This window comes from Haliaeetus albicilla, chromosome Z (assembly GCF_947461875.1).
Source record: "Haliaeetus albicilla chromosome Z, bHalAlb1.1, whole genome shotgun sequence".
Classification (NCBI taxonomy): Eukaryota; Metazoa; Chordata; class Aves; order Accipitriformes; family Accipitridae; genus Haliaeetus; species Haliaeetus albicilla.
The window spans coordinates 55283160-55301104 of NC_091516.1; the positions used below are offsets into that span (position 1 = coordinate 55283160).

Genomic DNA, 17945 nt, shown 5'->3' on the forward strand with positions numbered 1-17945 from the left:
AAGCCGTGTTTTAAATAAGAAAATTAACGAGTTTCATGGATGTTTTTAGCTCGAGTGTGTATGTGTGTAAATAATACACACCTGCGTATAAGCCCTGTCCATTCTACTTGCGTGAATGTGTTGTGTGACACAAAAAAATGTAAGCCAAGGACAAAGTCGATATAACACTGCCCAACACTGAGTAGTGCTGCGTACAGGGAAGTTTAATAGTTGAACACAAGGATTGGTTGGGGGTTTTTTTTGTTTGTTTGTTTTGGTTTTTTTTATATATATATACACATATATTTTGCACTTGAATAATAACACGTATTTCATCACACATAAGTGAACATTGGGTAGCCTATGGAAATAGCGTAGGAAAAACAGAGGCAATGCATGTGAAGAGATTCAGACTTATCTCGGTCATTTGGTTTTGTTTCCAAATATCTGGTTTAGAGACCCGGAAAGCTGACTTAAAAATACCGAGCTCGTTGCCCAGATCTTCTTTATCAGCGGGGTATCTCCAAATGTTAACACCACGCAGTAACTAAACGATTACCAATTGGTTTCTGGCATGGCTAGCCGTCCCTCAATACATCTCTACAAAATATTTGTAGTAGTTCCCAAATAGTAATCTCCATCAATGTTAAATATTTTAAGACTTTTCTAAATTGAGCGGGGCGGTGAGGGGAGAAGATTTGAAGATGACTTACATTTGTAAACGGGATGGTGACTGCCTTCACTATTTCGGAGAGCTATATAAAAGAATTTCAAGGTATCGCCAAAATGCAAAGCCCTCCGGGATTGTGCGATAATGAATAAAATCAGTACCGTCGTGAATGAGACAGGTATCCGATGGAGATCGGGGCAGCGGCTGGCAGGTCAGTGAGCAAGCCGCTAAGGGAAACGGAGCGTGCTCACTCCTCCAAACCGCATCAATTCCACCATAAATGGAGGGGGGTAAATGGCGAAATTGTTGCGGTTTTTTTTCACCCTGGAGTGCCGGACAACGGTTTGCCGGGGAGTCTGCGGCGGGGGGAAGAGCAGGAGCGCTCCCCGCGGCCGCGGTTTGGTTCTTTCCGATTTTTCTGGGAAAATTGAGCAGCACGCATGGCCTCTCAGAAGCGGGACACGGAGCGCCCGGGGTGTGCGGGAGGAGCTCTGGGGCAGAGGGACAGAGGATCGCCCTCCCCAGCAGCCGGGGCTCCCCGGAGCACCGCCAGCCGCGAGCGCTCGCCGGGTGCCTCGACGGCAGGGGGGACCTCCCCGGCAACCTGCGGCGGAGACGCGCGCAGGGGGCAACGGGAGAGAGAGGGTCTCGGCGGGGGGAGGCGGGGGAGGGCTGCCGCCGGGGCTTCGGGCGCTGCCCCGGGGGGACGGGGGGTGCGAGCGGCGGACGGCAGGCGGGGCGGGGGCGGGGCGGGGTGGGGCGGGGGGTGGGTCAGGGCGCAGCCGCCTCCGCGGCCGTCCCGGCTCCCGGTGCGGCGGCGGGGACGGGCGGCGGGTGGCGCAGGTAGCGGCCCACCGGTCCGTGCGGCCCCCCCGCCGCCACGTCGAGGGGGAGGCGGCCGCGGCCGTCGGGCAGGTCGAGGCGCGCCCCGGCGCGGTGCAGCGCCGCCAGCGTCTCCAGGAAGCCAGCGCGGGCCGCGTCGTGGGCCGGCAGGGATCCGGTGCGCGGGTCGGGGCGGTTGGGGTCGGCTCCGCGCTGCAGCAGCAGCTCGGCCACCCGCGGGCTGCCCAGCATCATCACCTGCGGGGAGAGACAGCGTCAGCGGCGGCGGCGGCGGCGGCCGCCCCCCCCGCTCAGCCGCGGAGCAGCGCGGAGCAGCGCGGCTGCGGAGAGCCGGGGCGGGGCGGGTGGGGTGGGTAGTGGGGACGGCGGCGGCTGTGGGCTGGGAGGCTGCGGGGCTGGGGTGTCTTCTGGGCATAGTTTTCCTGCGTCAGCTCTTTGCAGCTGTGACCCGCGTCGGTGCGCACGGCTGTACTCGACCATCCGTCGGGGTGGGTGCCGTCCAGCCTGGGGTGTTCTGTGATAAAATACTAGCTGCGATGTCTGTGACTTCCCGACTAGGTGCTACACGTCTGTACGTTCTGTTCCACTTTTTGTGCCGTGTCTAGATACCATGGCATACACGATACTTGTGGGGTGCATATACGCACGCACACATACATATGTACGCACACACATATATACGTGGGTATACATACACACACACAATCCGTATGCCATTTATATATACCACCTATAAATGTACCATTCATTGTACCATAAATAGTCTGTGTGCCTGTCTGTGTGTATACAAACACATATATATATATATATATGTACACACAGACAGGCGCGCACACACACTGTATATATCTATGCACACTGTGTACTCTGTGACAGCCCTGAGGAGCCTTGCGTTAAGCCTCCTGCCCCTTAGGGTGCGTTACTGATTTACCCCTGCAGAGCGGGGCTCGCAGCACAGCAAGCGCGGCCGGACAAGGCAGTTAGTTGGGTGTAACGGCCCTGGCAGTGGTTTGGCTCTTTTCAGTGCCTGGTGTGGATTTCCCCCCCTCCTGAGTCCTGGATCGAGCCCTTTTTCTCTCTCTCTTTCTCAGCTCTGGCTAAACCTGTGCTGCCTCTCACAGGAGCAAGGGAAGCTGTTGAGCACCCACGGGTAACGCACAAATCTTTCCTTCTGAAGCCCCAATGCCACTCTGCAGCTGAACCAAAAGCAGAAACTTCTGTCAAGGTCTGATCATGCACGATTGAACAAGAGCAAAACAAAAAAGAAACAAACAAAACCAACAAGCAAACAAACAAAAGAATGTGACACTTGGGGTTTTACTTCCCGCATTGTCCTGGTCATTTTCAATGGAATTTTAACATCCATAAATCAAGTCTTAAACTGTAGAAAATACCTTGAGACAATAGGTTTTCTCATTATTTTCTTTCTCGAGACAATTTGGTTAAGGACTACAAATATTTGGTTTTATTTATCATAGAAGTGCAAAAATGCTTATAAATTTAATAATTTATAAATTCCTGCAGAGGTTAAATTTTTCAGGAAGAAAGTCCACATGTCAGAGTGGCAGCCATTTTGCAAAGTGTTGGTCAGGGAAACAGAACTTAGTCTCACTCTGACATGGGGGGGGAGGAAAGAGAAAATTTACAACAATTTGGAGACCCTTTTCATCTGGAATTTGAACCTACAACAGAAACAAAACGAATAACTTTCTCAGTGCCTTTCTCAGCATCTTACTTGAGGAAAATATTGCCTTATCCATGTGAAGTGCAGGGACCAAAATGGCTGTTGAGTTAGCTGGTGAATCATTAAATATATGCTTCAAATGACAGCTCGAGAAAACCTTTTCATGAAGTACACAGCTCCAGTTTAAATCACAGTACCTTAATCGTTCGATGAGCATTTAAAAACTTTCAGCTTAAGCACGTCGATTAATATAACACACTTCTAGCTCTCAAAACGCCTGGAAAGCAACTCCACTACACACTGGTACTTATAACAGCCATCAATTAATACTACCACTATTGATGAATAGTGAATATTAAAATACTACTAATAATAGTGGCGACTGCTAATATATACCTAATTTCGAGTTACAGTTTCTACTCAGTGACAATTTCTATGCCGCCTTCTGTGCTGTTCTTTCACATGAATATACTAGTAAGGGACCCCACTTCGATTTCCTTGGGGGAAAAGACCCATTAAGGCTGTATTTAAAACAAAAAAAACAAACAAGAAAATCTGATCGAAGTGCAGGCAACTCCCTGAACCCATCTGGAAGCGGATTTTCCAGTCCCGCTTCTCCTTCTGAGTACCCTCTAGCAAAATTCGTTTGCTGCCAGCCGTGCCCCTCTAAACTCCATCTAGCATTCGCAGGAGGGAGAGGGTTCAGAAAAGCGCCCGCTCGTATTCGGGCAGCTGCGGCTGCAGTCCGGCTCTGATAACAACAATAAATATTCACTCAAAACCCGAAATTCCGTCGTCCCCCCCGCCCCCGCCAGCGTGGCAGAGGACAGCTCCCCCCACCCCTCACCCCCGCCCGCCGGTGCTCCGTACCTGGAGCGGGGTCCTCCCAAAGGAGTTGGTCCCGTTGGGATCCGCGCCCGCGTCCAGGAGCTTCCGCACCTCCTCGCGGTCCCCGCGGGCGGCGGCGCTGCACAGACGGTCGCCGGAACCCTCGCTCCGGGGGGACCCCTGCATCGCCCCCGCCGGCCCGGACCGCAGGGCCGCTCCTGGCTTTCAGTCTACCCAGAGAACCTCCCCCTCCGCAGCTCCTCCTCCCCGAGGGCAGCGGCCGCCCCCCGGCCCCCCCATCCGGGGAAGGGGGCCCCCGGGTCACGGCCACGGCCCTGCTTACCCCCACACCCCCCACCCCGCGCCCCCCGGGCGGGGCAGGGCGCTGCAGCCTGTGTGACCCCCGCCCCCGGCTCCAAGCGGGGAGGGGAGCGCGGTCCAGGCGGCTGCGGTTAAAATCCGCGCACCCAAACTGGGAGGGCGCGGGGGGCGGTGGGGGGGTGCGGCGGAGGACGGCGGGGTACCGGCAACCTGCTCCCCAAGCTGAGAGCTGGGGGCAGCTCGGCAGCCCCGCGGGGCAGCGCGGTTTCACACCCCCCGAGGGCGCGGGGCGGCTCCCGCGGGGGCTGCCTTCCTCCGGGGGCGCCGTCGGTGCGAGAGAAGGAAGGGGATGGGGGCTGCGGCCCTGCGCGCCCCCCCCCCCCCATATTGGGGTGGGTGGGGGTGGGTGACGGCAGGGGAGGGGGGCTCAGCCCCACCGGCAAACGGCTTCTGCGGGCTGGCCGGGCCGGGGCATCTGCCCCGGCCCGGGCAGGTGGGACGCGCCCCGCGGCTGCCTTGCGTGGGACGGGCCCGGGGTGGGGGACACGGGACCAGAGCATTCCCTGAGGGGCAGGGAGGGAGTCTTGTGCGAGGGACGGATTTGACTTCTGCCCCCGGAGCGGGGCCCTGCCCTGCCCCGAGCCCCTGCGAGCGGTGGGTCTGGGGTCCGTCCCTCCGTCCCGCCGCTGGCCGGGAGCAGGCGGCCCGGATGAGGAAGAGAGCCGTGCCCGCAGGAAGTCTGCGATCCACCTAATGGCACCCGGCAGAAGAGGAACGCTTCACCCGGCCCCGCCGGAGCCTCTCGCCGGCAGGAAAGCCGCGGCGAGACCCAGCCGGGGTAAGGTGCGGCTCCAGTCCGGCAGCCGCAGGCGGGGCAGGGCCTCGCCTTGCCGCTGTGAAGGTGTCCCCCCCCTCAGAAAAAGCACCTGACTCCTCCCCTTGCTTTCCGCCCTTCCACTCACCCCTCCTGGACCAAGCCGCTCCCCGCTGCGGGGCCCGGGGAGGTCCGTGACACACCGCCACCCCCCTCACTCCCCCCAAGCGACCCCCCCACCGAGGGGAGCGGGGCGATCGGCCCCACGGGGGGCCGCGCGGCGCCCACGACCCGGGGCTCGAAGGTTTTGTTCTGCCACCTCGGAGCTAAGGGCAGACCTGAGTAAGAAAGAGACAAGGCGGAGGAGGGGGGTTAAGGCAATGCGGGGAGCGGGGCATCGCTGTCCGGGGGTCGGACAGTGAAGTCAGCAAATACAGAAAACAGGCTAAGGAGGTTTTTTAGGGGCTATTTCCTTTTTTCTTTTCTTTTTTTTTTCTCCCCCCCCCCCCCCCATGTCAGTTCCCTAATGTCCTCTTTTTAATTGCAGAAAGCCGGTGCGATTGACACAGAAGGAGTACCTGCCGTGCAGATGCGCCTTTGTTCCCTTCGGCGTTAACCTCCCCCCGCCGCTCGGGCACATGAACAGCCCTGCGTGGCGAAAGGGGAAAACCGGCGATTTTATGTCTACATGTACCGACGGCTGAAAGGCAGAGGCATCCTTGGATGAGGAGGAATAAACACAACTTTTTTCCTGCGCAGACAAGTTGGGGGTTCACTGAAATTTCCTCATTTGGGGGCTTTCTGAGCCTTCCTTGCCAAGTTTCTGGGGAAAGTGGCGTTGCAAGAGCAGGGTGCAACATTTGAAGGGGGCTTGGGTAGGGTGAGATGCCCGCCCGGCAAGGACCTGCGGTGAGCTCCCTTGCACCGTGGTTTCGCTGCAGCGCATGGTGCAGAGCAGACCCCAGGGCTGGCAGGCGATTACATAAAATAAAATAAAATAAAATAAAATAAAATAAAATGTAAGAAATTTTAAAAATCATCAGATAAAGTTTAAAAGTGGAAAATCCGTAACTTCTGAGAAATTAAAAGGAAAGGATCCTCCACCCAACAGGCACAGTGCCCTCCAGTCCTTCATGCACTCTCTGTCATTAATGATAGCCATGTAGAGGTAAATCCAATGAGAAAACCTCCTTGGTTATGTGTGACAGGTGTCTTAAAATTCCAAATCAATATTGAGGTGCGGCAGGGTTGCATATTATCACTGGTTAATCTTGCTTTCTGTGAAATAGCATTGATAGTGCATTTTATGCATCTGTGTGTGTGTGTGTAAATATATGCATACGTGTCTTTTTGTGAATATATAAGCATAAAAAAATGTATACACTCACACCTCAACATATTTGTAAGTGAAGACGTTACTAGATGAGTTGGAGGGCCTATCTGCATCTCCACCCCTGCTAAAATCTATTAAAAGCTACGAAATAGCACAATGGTGTGAAAAAACAAATACGGTCCTGTGCTAACAACTACTGACCCTCCAAATCACTTATCAAAGCTACTGGACCATTAAAACGACACAATTTTAAGTTACAGTATTGAAGTCATACGATTTTTTTCCCCCACAAATGCAAATCCTATTTTGCACAATTCTCGTACCAACAAACGACCTCAAATTAATCGAAACATAACAACACACAGTCATAGCTGAAGTTAGGGAAATAACAGCCAAGCCCGTGCTAATGTGTTTTGAAAGCGACCCTTGTGTTACCCCTGTATCTTGGAGGAAGGGAGGAGAAACCACCTTCTCTCCCCAACAAACCTTACTGCAAAGATATTTCCCCTAAGGAAAAACAAAACCAAAAAAATCGATCCGCGTTAAGCAGTTTCCCTATCCTACATTTGTCCTCTTATTTCTTTCTAGAGTCGCTGTTTAACAATATAGAACTTTCTTTGACACTGGAAACAGATCCATTTTAATACTACAACACTGGAAACAGATCCATTTTAATACTACAATACGGCAATCCTCCAAATTGTTCTCAGACGTTTTGATAATAGCATACAGGACGGAAAAGGTAATTTTCAGTTACCAAAAGCAGCCATCTTATGCCCTGTTTCAGGCTTAGCAAGTACTACCCTTTTAACGAAAAAAATAATAAAAAAAAAAAGAAAAGATGTATTTCAAAACATTTACGTGAGTTATTTTATCCTCTAACGAGTACCTCCGTAATAAGTTTAGGGCTTAATTAAATACTACAAAGAGACACACTATAAAGAACATAATACTGGGATCTCCTCGACTGTAAATAGGCAAAAAAAGCACACGAGGGGAGGTGTGGGAGTGCAATAGAGAAGTTGCATGAAAGTAACCTGATTTACAATTAAGGGGGGGTGGAAAAAACAGTTCTTTGGAGTTATGCTAAAAATTAAGCAAAAAATGATGAAAGGAAATAGCTGAACATTATCATTCTACTCTTCAGCTTAAAATGTCACTATATTTGCAAAGATAATTATCCTCATTACACATATTGGGTAAGAACAGAAAAATCTAGCACCTTAATTTTAGACCTTTAGCAGTTGTGCCACAGAGGTGTCTTCTGAACATAAAAATACCACACACACACACCCCCCCCCGAAGCCCAAACCTCTACCAACAACCTGCAATAATAAATACTACGGTTTCTGTTTTCCGAGTCGTGTGATATAAACTTGTGCAGGGCGCATTTGTGAATGTAATATGCTGCCCTAAGTAGCTGTGAAAATATCCCTAGATATTTTTACATTTTTGTTAGAAACCCTCCATAAAATTTTAGATGCATATTCTTTCGGTACCTCGTTTTGGGCTATGGAGTCATCGGCAAGTAAAACGACCTAATGGCTCTGGATAATCACCTAACAGTTTACAAAAAGTAACTAAGCATTCATCAGGCAAAATATTCCCTTCCTTTAAAAAAAAAAAAAAAAAGAAAAAAAGAAAAAAAAGACATCACAAATAAACATACATGCACACATCACAAATAAACATACATGTACACAAAAGGCAAAACAGATAAAATCTCTTCCATCGTTCTAAGAAATAAGTAGATTTAGATGCTGCAAGAAAAGTATATCATGGCGTGGCCAATGCCCTGCCCGGGTGGGCAGCTGTAGGATTGCCCCAATCAGGCAGTTTTTGAGTGTCGGTCCTCGTCTCAGACCCACTCCGGGTTCAGAAGCAGCTTCGTGGACGCTGTTTCAGCAAAAGAGTCTCTCTAACCCTGCTCGAGGAGTGTTAAAATTTTCTTTGTTCCATCTATTTAATTAAGCAATTTAATTTTGAACAAAGCTTGAGAATAGGACCAGTCTCTCTAAATAGGCAGTAAGGGCAAAAAGAGCTGTTTTCTCTTTATTTCTAAACTTATTTCCCCCCCCGAAATAGATTCCCATCTCATCCAAATATGAAGCTACCCTATAACTGCAGACTGCGGCCCGAAATACTGTGGGTTCGGGGTTCGCTGTCTCCGAGCTGCCAAAATATTTATGCATTACTTTTGTGACTGTAATGTTGTTACGTCCTATTATGGAAGGAGTACGGTTAGACAAAAGGGAAAATCTCATCTTTTTTTTAGATTAAACACACCCCCTTGTTTTACCCCTGCCCAGCCCCTTCAGAATCAGATTTTCAGCACATTTCAGTGACTATTTTAGACCTAACTGGCATTTAAGAACATGATCTCCCCCATGAAAAGCTTGAGGCCGAGGGGGGAGGGGGGGGGAGCAGCAGTATTTACAGCAAGTGTGAAAAAAAAAAGAGAGAAAAAAATTGCCACACTGCCTGATCGATAAGAGGGTTTTGTCCTTGCTACAGCGAATTTACTTTGAGATAATCAGCACCTTCATATTTCTGTTTTATATTCGAGATTCAGGTCAGCCAGGGTTTATAGTTTCTTTTTCCCCCATTTAGTATATGAGGAAATTAGGCCTACTACTAATTCAAGAAACGAGGGATCTGAAGGTAATAAGGAAAACTGGATGTTGTTTCTGGTTTATATATGTGTGTGTGTGTGTGTGTGTGTGTGTGTGTGTATCTCCCCACACTTGATATTCAATAAAGTGCTGAAAGTGATATAACCAGAGACTGGAGCAGGCAAACTGTGAATTGATTTATGTCCACACCTCGAGTCCTATGAAGGGTTTAATTTATATATTTAATTAATTTATATATAATTTTAATATATAAAATCTCTATTTTTGTAGATCTTTTCAGGCACATATTTCCACTTTCCTTCTCTTCCACCTCTGTCCTTCTCCAGTCCGTGCTCTGCATTACAGGAGGTTGTGGACTCCTCTAATGACCCCTACGAGGATTTTGCAGAACAATCCTCAAATACTCCTCAAAATTAATATTCTCTTTATTTTTCATTATGTGTCCAATTATGTGTAATGATCGAGGCCTAAGCTGCGCCATGCAGATCCGCAGCAATCCGATTTTGCATTCTGCCGTCAGGAGAAATTCTCTAAAAACGCCTGCACCTCGGGTGTCTCTCAAGGTCCTTTACACGTCTGTGTTTTAATTACCCTTTCTGACGCTGCTCAGCCGCTCTGACCCTTACTGCGCATATTTATATAACAGCGAGGGAAGGCAAAGTAGGCCACTGTATTTCACTGTCATTTACAACAGTGCAAAGTAACAGACGCTCGGAAAACAGTGGCCATTTTCTCTCTTCAGAGCAATAGTTATGTTCCTTGTTCTGCAAATGTTGGTAAGGGGTGGTGGGATTGTTTTTTTTAAATCAGCCATAGAGAAACGAAAAGAAAAACTTCTCAAGGGGGGGAAATAAAAGGCAGGAGCAAGGTACAGTAACTTTTCAAGGACCTGTTGCTTCCTACTGCGTTAAAAAAAAAACCCAAACAAATACGAAAAAAAAAAAAAAAAAAAAAGAATAACCCGCACGTCTGTACAAACCTCACGTGTTCCCGGTGCAATCTGAGCATGTGGCGCGGAGAGGGCTCCGCGGGCGCTGCGCGACCGGGCAGCAGCGGCGAGCGGGCACCCCGCTCCCCCCCGGGAGGAGGGCCAGCGCCTCCCGCTCCCGCCGCCCCGTCGGGCCGTCCGCCACCACCGGGGCCGGCCTTCCCAGAACCCCCCCCCCTCCCCCCCACCCCCAGCCCCAGCAGCCCCGCTCCCCGGGGGCCCTACCTGGGCCGGGGGCTCCCGCGGCGCCGCCTCCGCAGGACCAGCAGCAGGGCGAGCCGCGGCGGCCGGCACCGCCCCAGCGCCCAGACGACACCGCGGAGGATGCGCCAGGCCAGCGCCCGGGCCCGGCGCAGGCTGCGGGCGCGCCGAAAGCGGACGGTGCACCTTATCCGGGGGGTCATGGGTGCGGCGGAGCCCCCGGCGTGCCGCGCTAGAAATACCTCCCCGGCGGGGCCCCACCGGTGAATCGGCCCTCTCACCCTCCATTCATTGGAGAGGACTTTCTGGCGTGGGTTTTGTTTTTTTTTTTTTCCTCTCCCCTTCTTTTTCTTTTTCTTTTTTTTTTTTTCTTTTCCGTTTGACTAATTTCGACTCCCCATTTCGCCTTACCTCCCTCCCTCCCCGCCCCCCCCCCCCCCCGCCGCCCTTAAACGCCTCCCACGATGATGGCTCCCGCCTCGAAAGCGGGCGAAGGAGGACCGGCGGCGGGGGATGGGGACGGGGGAGGCCGCCGGCTCCTCTTCCCTCCCACCGGCTCGCCCCGAGGAGCATCACCACCGAACGCGCGTGGAGGCCGGCCAATCGCAGGGCGCTCCCCCGCTTTCAAATAAAGCCTTGACGACATGTCCTTGCCCCCCCGCCCCCCCCCCCCCGTCCGTCCGTCCCCTCCAAACACGCCGCCTCCCGCTCCGCTGGTGCGGGGGGGTGGTGGTGGTGGGTGGTGGTGGTGGTGGTTCTGTTCTTTTTCTTGTTGTTCGGTCGGCTTTAGAACTCGCTCCCTTCGGGAGCCCCTCGGCGGGGCGGGGGCTGCGGCGGCTTGGCGCATCGCCACTCCAGCCCGTTCCCCCGGGGCCCGCGTTGGTCCCCCAGTATTGGCCCGGGCGAGCAGCTATTTCCTTGTCACATGGTCATTTGAACGCGACGCGGGGCCGTTGCGTAGCGGAGCGAAAAAAAAAAAAAAAAAAAGGGGAAAAAAAAAAAAAAGCGGATCTCGTCTCCTCCAGCCGGTAACCGAAACGGGTAATTAACTGTTTCCTCTCCCCCGATTTTCTTCCCGGTGGTGCACCGCGGTGCCGGACCGCTTTGTTTTCGGTTTGAAGGGTGAGATTTTGGGGCCGGGAGGGGGGACTAGCGGAGGAGCGCTCAAAAGCCCCGAGCAACCTGCCGGCGCTCGCCCACCGAGCCGGCTCCAGGCGCTGCCGCGCGGACCGCCGGAGGGGTGCTGAGCCCCCCGACAGCCGGTGCCGAGCGGGGCCTGCCGTCCGGCAGAGGACCTCTGGGCGGGCGGGGAGGGGGGGGGCTGTTGCTGGTGGTAGTAGGGGTGTCCCGCTCCCCTCCCCCCCCGTCCTGCCCCCCGTCCCCGGGACCCCCTCTGCCTGCGCATCCCCCCTCCCAGGGTGCGGGGTACCTCGGTGCGAAGCGCGGGGAAGGGTGACGAGCAGGGAGGGTGTCGGTCCTGCAGGCGCATCTTCGCCTTCCCCGGCTGCGGCGGGGCCCTGCTCGGCACGGCGCGGCTGGACGCGGAGCTGGGGGTGCAGGGACTGCAGGGAGCCGGCGGGGAAGGCTCGGGAGTGGGGAGGCATCGCGGCAGCCCCTGGGAGGGCTGGTGGACATACGCGTATGCAACACCCCACCCCCCCACCCCCCCAATAACAAACACCTCCTTCTCTCGGCTGGACAAACAGTAATAACACCGATGTCAACAGAAGTTTCCTTCTTCGGCCCGGGCATGGAGTAACCCTCACAACAATGCTAATAAAGAAGAGCCTGTAATGGTTTCTCCTGGACCGAGTCCGATTTCAAGCCTGGGAAATGGGTGAGTGAAAACAGCCATTTCGAAATGAAAGCAGCCCTCGGAGAGATGCTGCCTTTTTTTTTTTTTCCCTTTTTTTTTTTTTTCCCTTCCCTTCTCTTCCCTTCCCTCCCGTGACGACTCCTCCCCGACAGGCAAGGCAAAACTGAGAGAAATTAATGCCTGCCTGGCTGCATGATGCAGGTGCTGGAGTAGTGCTAGGAGGATGAACCGACAGTTTTGGCAATAGAAACCAAATACCCACCAACGCTGAATGCATGGCCGAGCCGGGCCGGAGGAGCATCTCGTCGTGCACAGGGCGCAAACCATGCCACCAGAGGGTTGTGTGTGCATGTGTATGTGTGTGTGGTGTTTGTGCACATGTACTTACTTACAGCTGCTATATTTAAAACTGCGAGGTGTCTGAGATGTTAAACGTAATTATTTTAGGGCTTTCTCGAAATACATGTTGCTGCTGCTGTCTGTTGTTAACCATTACTATTCTTTTCAGGGAGGACTCCAAGCCCTGGAGCTGATGCTGCTGCCAGAAGAAAAGGTGTCTGTGGAAGCTCCCGCAGCTGAGCGGGATTGTGTTGGGGACCCCAATCCTCCGACGGGGTGAGTAGCCCCCATCGTGGGCCTAGCCCGGGCAGGGGCTCCAGACCTATGGCGTGAGGCAGATTTATAGCAATTAGGCATTTAGCCCTGCTGGGTTTTGAGGGCATATTCTGCTCGTTTGATGTGGTCAGCCTAGGAAAGTCTGTTATTTCCCTGCCACGTTAATTTTATTTTTATATTATTATTATATTTTATTTTTATGTTTTATTTTTATTGCTGTTGTTGTTTCATAAGCTGTAATGGAAATACTCAAAATTTTAAAATTTAATTCTGCTTCTTAGAGAAAACGACCTTTTAAAATAGGAATATTGGTCTAACTGAGATTGAAAGGGCAGTTTATTAGACCCTTACTTTTCTGTAAAGAGGGTGGTCAGGCTCTAGACTTGACCTGTCTCCATGTCTGGTCCCAGCTCCATCCCAGTTCCCTCAGGCATGGGATGCAGGTGCTTGACTGCTGCATCCCCAGTGTCATCTTTGGTTCGCTTATGGCTATGCCATGTACTAAGAGAGAATACAGTATAATTTCATAAGGTGGTATCATCGCACACTGTAATTTTATATCTTTTTGTTTAAAGATATGTATAAAATATATATTCTAGGCACCCATACAATAACCAAGCATGAATATAGACTAAATATAATCCGAATTTTTTGTACATATTTATTTGCATGTAATATAGTTATAATTAAACATCAGAGGATTACTTATACAAATAATTGATAAGCAAATACATAGGCTTGATACATAATATAATTTTTTTTATATATGTGCATGTTACGTATATAGGTATTACCTCGATGTATGACGTACATAAATGGCATAACTACATCTTTATAGCGTGCCAGCCGATATGAAGTCATTATAAAGCACGCATCGTATGAAAATTATGTTGTAATAAATAACATGTTCTAATACGTTATATAAAAGTACCTATATAATATTTTTTAATGTGTATGTGTGAAATATCTGGGGGTTGGACACTCTGTAGGGACGCAGAATGAGGAGAAATCTTCTTCCCCTTTAATCTTCCGCAGGCGGCTCTGCCGAGCGCCCAGGGTTTGCGCGGGGGAACGGGACCGGAGCTCTCCCGCTGCCCCGTCCCGCTTCTCCCTCTCCGTCCGAGCACGGCCCCGCGTGGGGCCCGGGGAGGGAGGCAGGTTCTCCCACTCGTGCGGCGGGAGCCCCGTCCCCGCCGCCCGCCTCACCGCCCTGCCCGCCGCTGCCCGACCCCTTCTTCCCGCTGCCCAGCCCCGGGGGTCGGGGGTCAGGGACCGGCCGCGGCGGGGAGCGGGCTTCCCCGGCCGTCCGCTTCCCCGCGGCGAAGGCCGGGCTGCCGCCGTGGCTTTCCCGCGGGATGCTGACGGCCGGCTCGCTTACCCGCGCCGGGGCGGTCAGGGAACGCGGAGCAGCCCTCCGACCGTGAACCCGCCCCTCGCCCCGGCTCGTCCTCCAGCAGCACAGCCGCTACAACCGCTTGTTGCTGCAACGGCTCGTTTGTTTCTTTACCAAACGTGCCACCTTCGAGCAGCTGGGGAAGCCCTGGGGCCGAGCTCGGACGCACGATTTTTGGTTTTTAGCTCCACGCCGCCTTCGATTTGCAACCGTCGTCGTGATGTCTTCAAAATACTGTTAAACGTACAGTAACTCAGGGAAGGTCACCTGCAAGTTGGTAAAACATCTATTACTTCAAGCGAGGGCGGTATCGGGCTTGCAGAGACACAAATCGCTCTTTATCTGCTCCCTCCAGGTCCCATGTTTACAACCGTCATGAGAAGAGCCACGGATGTGCCACGGGCCCATGCACAGACTTGCACAGCATCTTACGTGGTTGTAAGAAGGCATTTGCCAAAGCCGCAATCGCACCAGGAAGCCTCAGTTCCCCGCTGTCCCGGCCGGTTTTGCCAGGGAGAGGCAGAGACTGGCTTCGGCGCCCCTTGAGTCCCACTTAATCGGAGTCTGAAATCAAACGGGGAGCAGTCACTGGCTCGGGCCTGGGAGAGCCAGGAGCCTTTCCCGCTCCCTTCAGACGGAGGGCCGGGAGGTGCGAGTGGGGAGCCCCGGGGAGCAGGGTGAACAGAAAGCCCAGACACCGTCCTGTCAAAATATGAGGGATTTATTGTGCCACCTCTGTGAGGGGGGTGTCCTTCATATATATTTCACTTCACAGCTTTTGTGCTCTCGCGTGAAAAGGGGAGAGCGTGCAGGGGCGTGGGGGTTCGAGTGCAGGGTAGCATGCAGGTGCGTGCAAAGTGTAGACCAGAAACAATACATATCCCGCGGGCCCTTCGAGCATCCGAGTGGGGAAACGCGACTCGGGGGGGTGTGGGGTGGTGGCAGTGGTGGTGGTGGCGGCGGCGGTGGTGGTGGTATTTACGGCATGCGAGGGCTGCTCGACTTCGCGTCTCCCGATGCGGGCGCGGGCAATAAATTAGAGGATGACGTCGCGCAGGATGGGGGGGGTTAGGTGCGGGGCGGCGGGTGGCGCAGGTAGCGGCCCACCGGTCCGTGCGGCCCCCCCGCCGCCACGTCGAGGGGGAGGCGGCCGCGGCCGTCGGGCAGGTCGAGGCGCGCCCCGGCGCGGTGCAGCGCCGCCAGCGTCTCCAGGAAGCCAGCGCGGGCCGCGTCGTGGGCCGGCAGGGATCCGGTGCGCGGGTCGGGGCGGTTGGGGTCGGCTCCGCGCTGCAGCAGCAGCTCGGCCACCCGCGGGCTGCCCAGCATCATCACCTGCGGGGAGAGACAGCGTCAGCGGCGGCGGCGGCGCCCGCCCCGCACAGGCACCCTCGTTCAGCCCCGCAGGAGCGGGGATCGCCCGCGGAAAGGAGCGGAGAATCCACGGGTGAGGCCTAGAGATCGGCTCCCGGAGTCGCTGCGGACGGCGGGATGCACGGAGCCGGCGGGATCGTTGGGCGGCCGGGAGAAACCCTCCAGGTGGGGCAGAGCGGCGCGGAAGGCGGAAGACCCGTCGGGGCCGGGGCGTGCGGCCCCCCACCGGGGCTGTCCCGCGAAAGGAGCCGGAGACGGGGGGGGGGGTGTCGGGGCGGAGGGCGGAGGGACCGGCGGGGTGGAGGGACCGGGGGAAAGGGCTCGCCCTTTTCCTGGCGCACCCCTGCGGCAACCGAGGGCTAGTCCCGAGCCGCTTTGCAACGGCCACCGCGGAACCGTGCCGGTGGAGCCGCTCCCGGGGGCTGCCGCCGTCCCGCTCTCACCCGGGAAGTTTTCCCAGGAGGTCCTTGGCAAGGCGACACGCGTGTGCAGGGAAGCCGCCCTCCCTGCAGCGCGGATCCCGCGCTTCCCTCGCCCTCAGGAGAGACTCAAACCGCACCTTTAACCTGCGCCCCCCCCCCCCCCCCGCCGCCCAGTGCAGCACGAAAACGCCCGGGAGCCCCCCGGCTCGCCGTTTTCTAAGCTGCCTTTCTCCCCCCGCGCACCCGGCGGGGCGTTCAGCGCACGGGCTAAATCCCTGCTGCGCAAAGGTGCAGAAAAAAACAGGCCGGAGGACGGCATCGGATACGTTGTTTCGAGAGAAATGCTGCACCGACATTTTGTAGGATAGGGTTTCGCAAGCACTGGCCGTAAAACTTAAATATAGCTTCTCAGATTATTCCCGTTTCGTTTTATTTTGAAAATTTAAGAAGAAGCTGGCTAGAACTACCTCGGAAATCAACACGGCTTTATAAATCTAGTACCTACTACTCCTCCGGGCATTACATCTATCTACACGTTTACGCGACTGTAAAATGTAGGCAGACTGACCCCCCCCAGGGACTGGTAGCTGTCTACCTGCAGGGTCTGCTGGGCAAGGCTATCGCACCCAGTTGTTTCTGCTCGTAAGGGCCAGTGAATATATCGTGAGAGTCAGTGAATACACTTTTTTTCACGGGAGAGGTGAGGAAAAATACTAATAGGCGTATAAAGCAGAAGACGAGGTATGATGAGAGGGTAATTCTTTCTGAAAAGGTGAATCGTTACTTTTTATTGCACGTTTATTGCGAGATGAGCATTAAAGCTCTCAGTTTTGAGTCACCCATCTCAGTTGGTTAAAGTCAGGGGTTGCTAAGACTAAAACCTCTCTCTTGCGGCCGTCACAGACTTTCGCCTTTCCAGAAAGGCGAGAGGAACCGTCGCCCCGCGCCGCTTCCGCGGCAGCCGAGCGCGGCCGTCGGGGGGCGGCCGGCGCCCGGAGGATGCTCCGGGGCTGCCGCCGCCGCTCCTCGGCCACGGAGGGACCGCTGCCCCCGCCCCGCCGCCCGCACCCCCACCACCCCCATCATCCCCATCACCCCCACCCCTAGCCCCCTCCCCGGGCCTCCCTACCTGGATGGGGGTCCGGCCGTAGGAATTGACGCCGTTGGGGTCCGCCGCGCCGTCCAGCAGCTCCTTCAAGCGCTGCAGGTCGCCGCGGGCGGCGGCGTTGGCCAGCTCGTCCGCGACCGTGCTGGTCGTCCGCCGAGCCATGCTCCGGGCTCGCCTCGGTCTCACGCGCGCTGCCGGTCGGGGGTCGCAGAGAACTGCAGGCTCTCCTTGGTCTCCCCACGCTGCCCGGGGCTGGCGACGACGGCGGCCCGCGAGGGGCGCCTTGCCCATGGGAGTGCTCGGCCCCGCCGCTCCGCGCCGCCGGCCGCTCTGGGCACACCGGGCAGCGCAGCGCAGCGCGGCTCGGCTCGGCCCTGGCCCTGGCCCTAGCCCTAGCCCTAGCCCTAGCCCTAGCCCTGGCTCTGGCCCCGGCCCCGGCCTCGGCCTCGGCCCGGGATTTCCTGTCCGGTGCCGTCGCGGGGACCGCTTCCACCTGCAAGGACGCGACGGAGCTTCCCGCCGCTGTTTTTCGCCGCACAGCTGCTGCCGCTCCGCTCTTCACCGCTCCGCTCCGCTCCGCCCCGGCCCGCCCCGGCCCGGTCCCGCGGGCCCCGCCTCGCCCCTGCGCCCGTGTCACCGTCACCGCGGTGGAGCACAGCGGCCGCGGCCGGCCCCCGTCCTTGCTCCGACGGGGCGGGGCGCCTTGCGCTGCACTCTGAGGGCCGGGGAGGCCGGGGGGGCCGGCCTCCCGGGAGGGCGTCTGGCGGGCCTCCCGGGAGGGCGTCTGGCGGCGAGGCGGTCTCTCCCCCGCCTCCCCCCCCGCCGCCCCCGCCGCCGAGAGGAGAAGGGCCCCGCGGGAAGAGCAGGAGGAAAGGGAGCAAAAGGCTTTAGTTTAACGAGAGCGGGATTTAAGGACGAGAGCGGGC

The 17945-nt window shown here is 55.3% G+C and overlaps 2 protein-coding genes and 1 long non-coding RNA gene across 6 annotated transcripts; 1 reads left to right on the top strand and 2 right to left on the bottom strand.

Annotated features, from left to right (window-relative positions):
• Positions 1–279: 279 nt before the first annotated feature.
• On the bottom strand, positions 280–11904 carry LOC138683959 (cyclin-dependent kinase 4 inhibitor B-like). Of its 3 annotated transcripts, none has more exons than XM_069777466.1 (2): positions 11724–11904; positions 280–1729 (listed from the first exon to the last, which is right to left on the bottom strand). In XM_069777466.1, exons 1-2 carry the CDS (start codon positions 11781–11783, stop codon positions 1421–1423), a joined length of 369 nt encoding a protein of 122 aa, XP_069633567.1. In that variant the 5' UTR covers positions 11784–11904; the 3' UTR covers positions 280–1420. The 3 variants fall into 3 exon arrangements, with proteins under 3 accessions (XP_069633567.1, XP_069633565.1, XP_069633566.1); XM_069777464.1 differs by lacking the exon at positions 11724–11904 and adding an exon at positions 10319–10697; XM_069777465.1 differs by lacking the exon at positions 11724–11904 and adding an exon at positions 4047–4256.
• LOC138683961 (uncharacterized) lies at positions 10810–14850 on the top strand. 2 transcript variants are annotated; one of them, XR_011323442.1, is made up of 4 exons: positions 10810–11335; positions 12001–12131; positions 12619–12725; positions 14474–14850. It is a non-coding gene; the product is annotated as an uncharacterized lncRNA (long non-coding RNA). The 2 variants fall into 2 exon arrangements; XR_011323443.1 differs by having other exon boundaries at positions 11323–11416.
• Positions 14824–17636, bottom strand: LOC138683960 (cyclin-dependent kinase 4 inhibitor B-like). The gene is made up of 2 exons (XM_069777467.1): positions 17041–17636; positions 14824–15450 (listed from the first exon to the last, which is right to left on the bottom strand). The coding sequence occupies exons 1-2, from the start codon at positions 17308–17310 to the stop codon at positions 15187–15189; spliced, it is 534 nt and encodes a 177-aa protein (XP_069633568.1). The 5' UTR covers positions 17311–17636; the 3' UTR covers positions 14824–15186.
• Positions 17637–17945: the final 309 nt, after the last annotated feature.

What these genes read in the sequence shown, in the direction of transcription:
- LOC138683959 (XM_069777464.1), bottom strand. Translation starts at nt 10,582, where the DNA reads ATGGAGGGTGAGAGGGCCGATTCACCGGTGGGGCCCCGCCGGGGAGGT. An exon ending in CGCGGGAGCCCCCGGCCCAG is followed by an intron (nt 1,730 to 10,318) that starts GTAGGGCCCCCG and finishes CTCTCCCCGCAG; the next exon opens with GTGATGATGCTGGGCAGCCC.
- LOC138683960 (XM_069777467.1), bottom strand. Translation starts at nt 17,310, where the DNA reads ATGGGCAAGGCGCCCCTCGCGGGCCGCCGTCGTCGCCAGCCCCGGGCA. An exon ending in ACGGCCGGACCCCCATCCAG is followed by an intron (nt 15,451 to 17,040) that starts GTAGGGAGGCCC and finishes CTCTCCCCGCAG; the next exon opens with GTGATGATGCTGGGCAGCCC.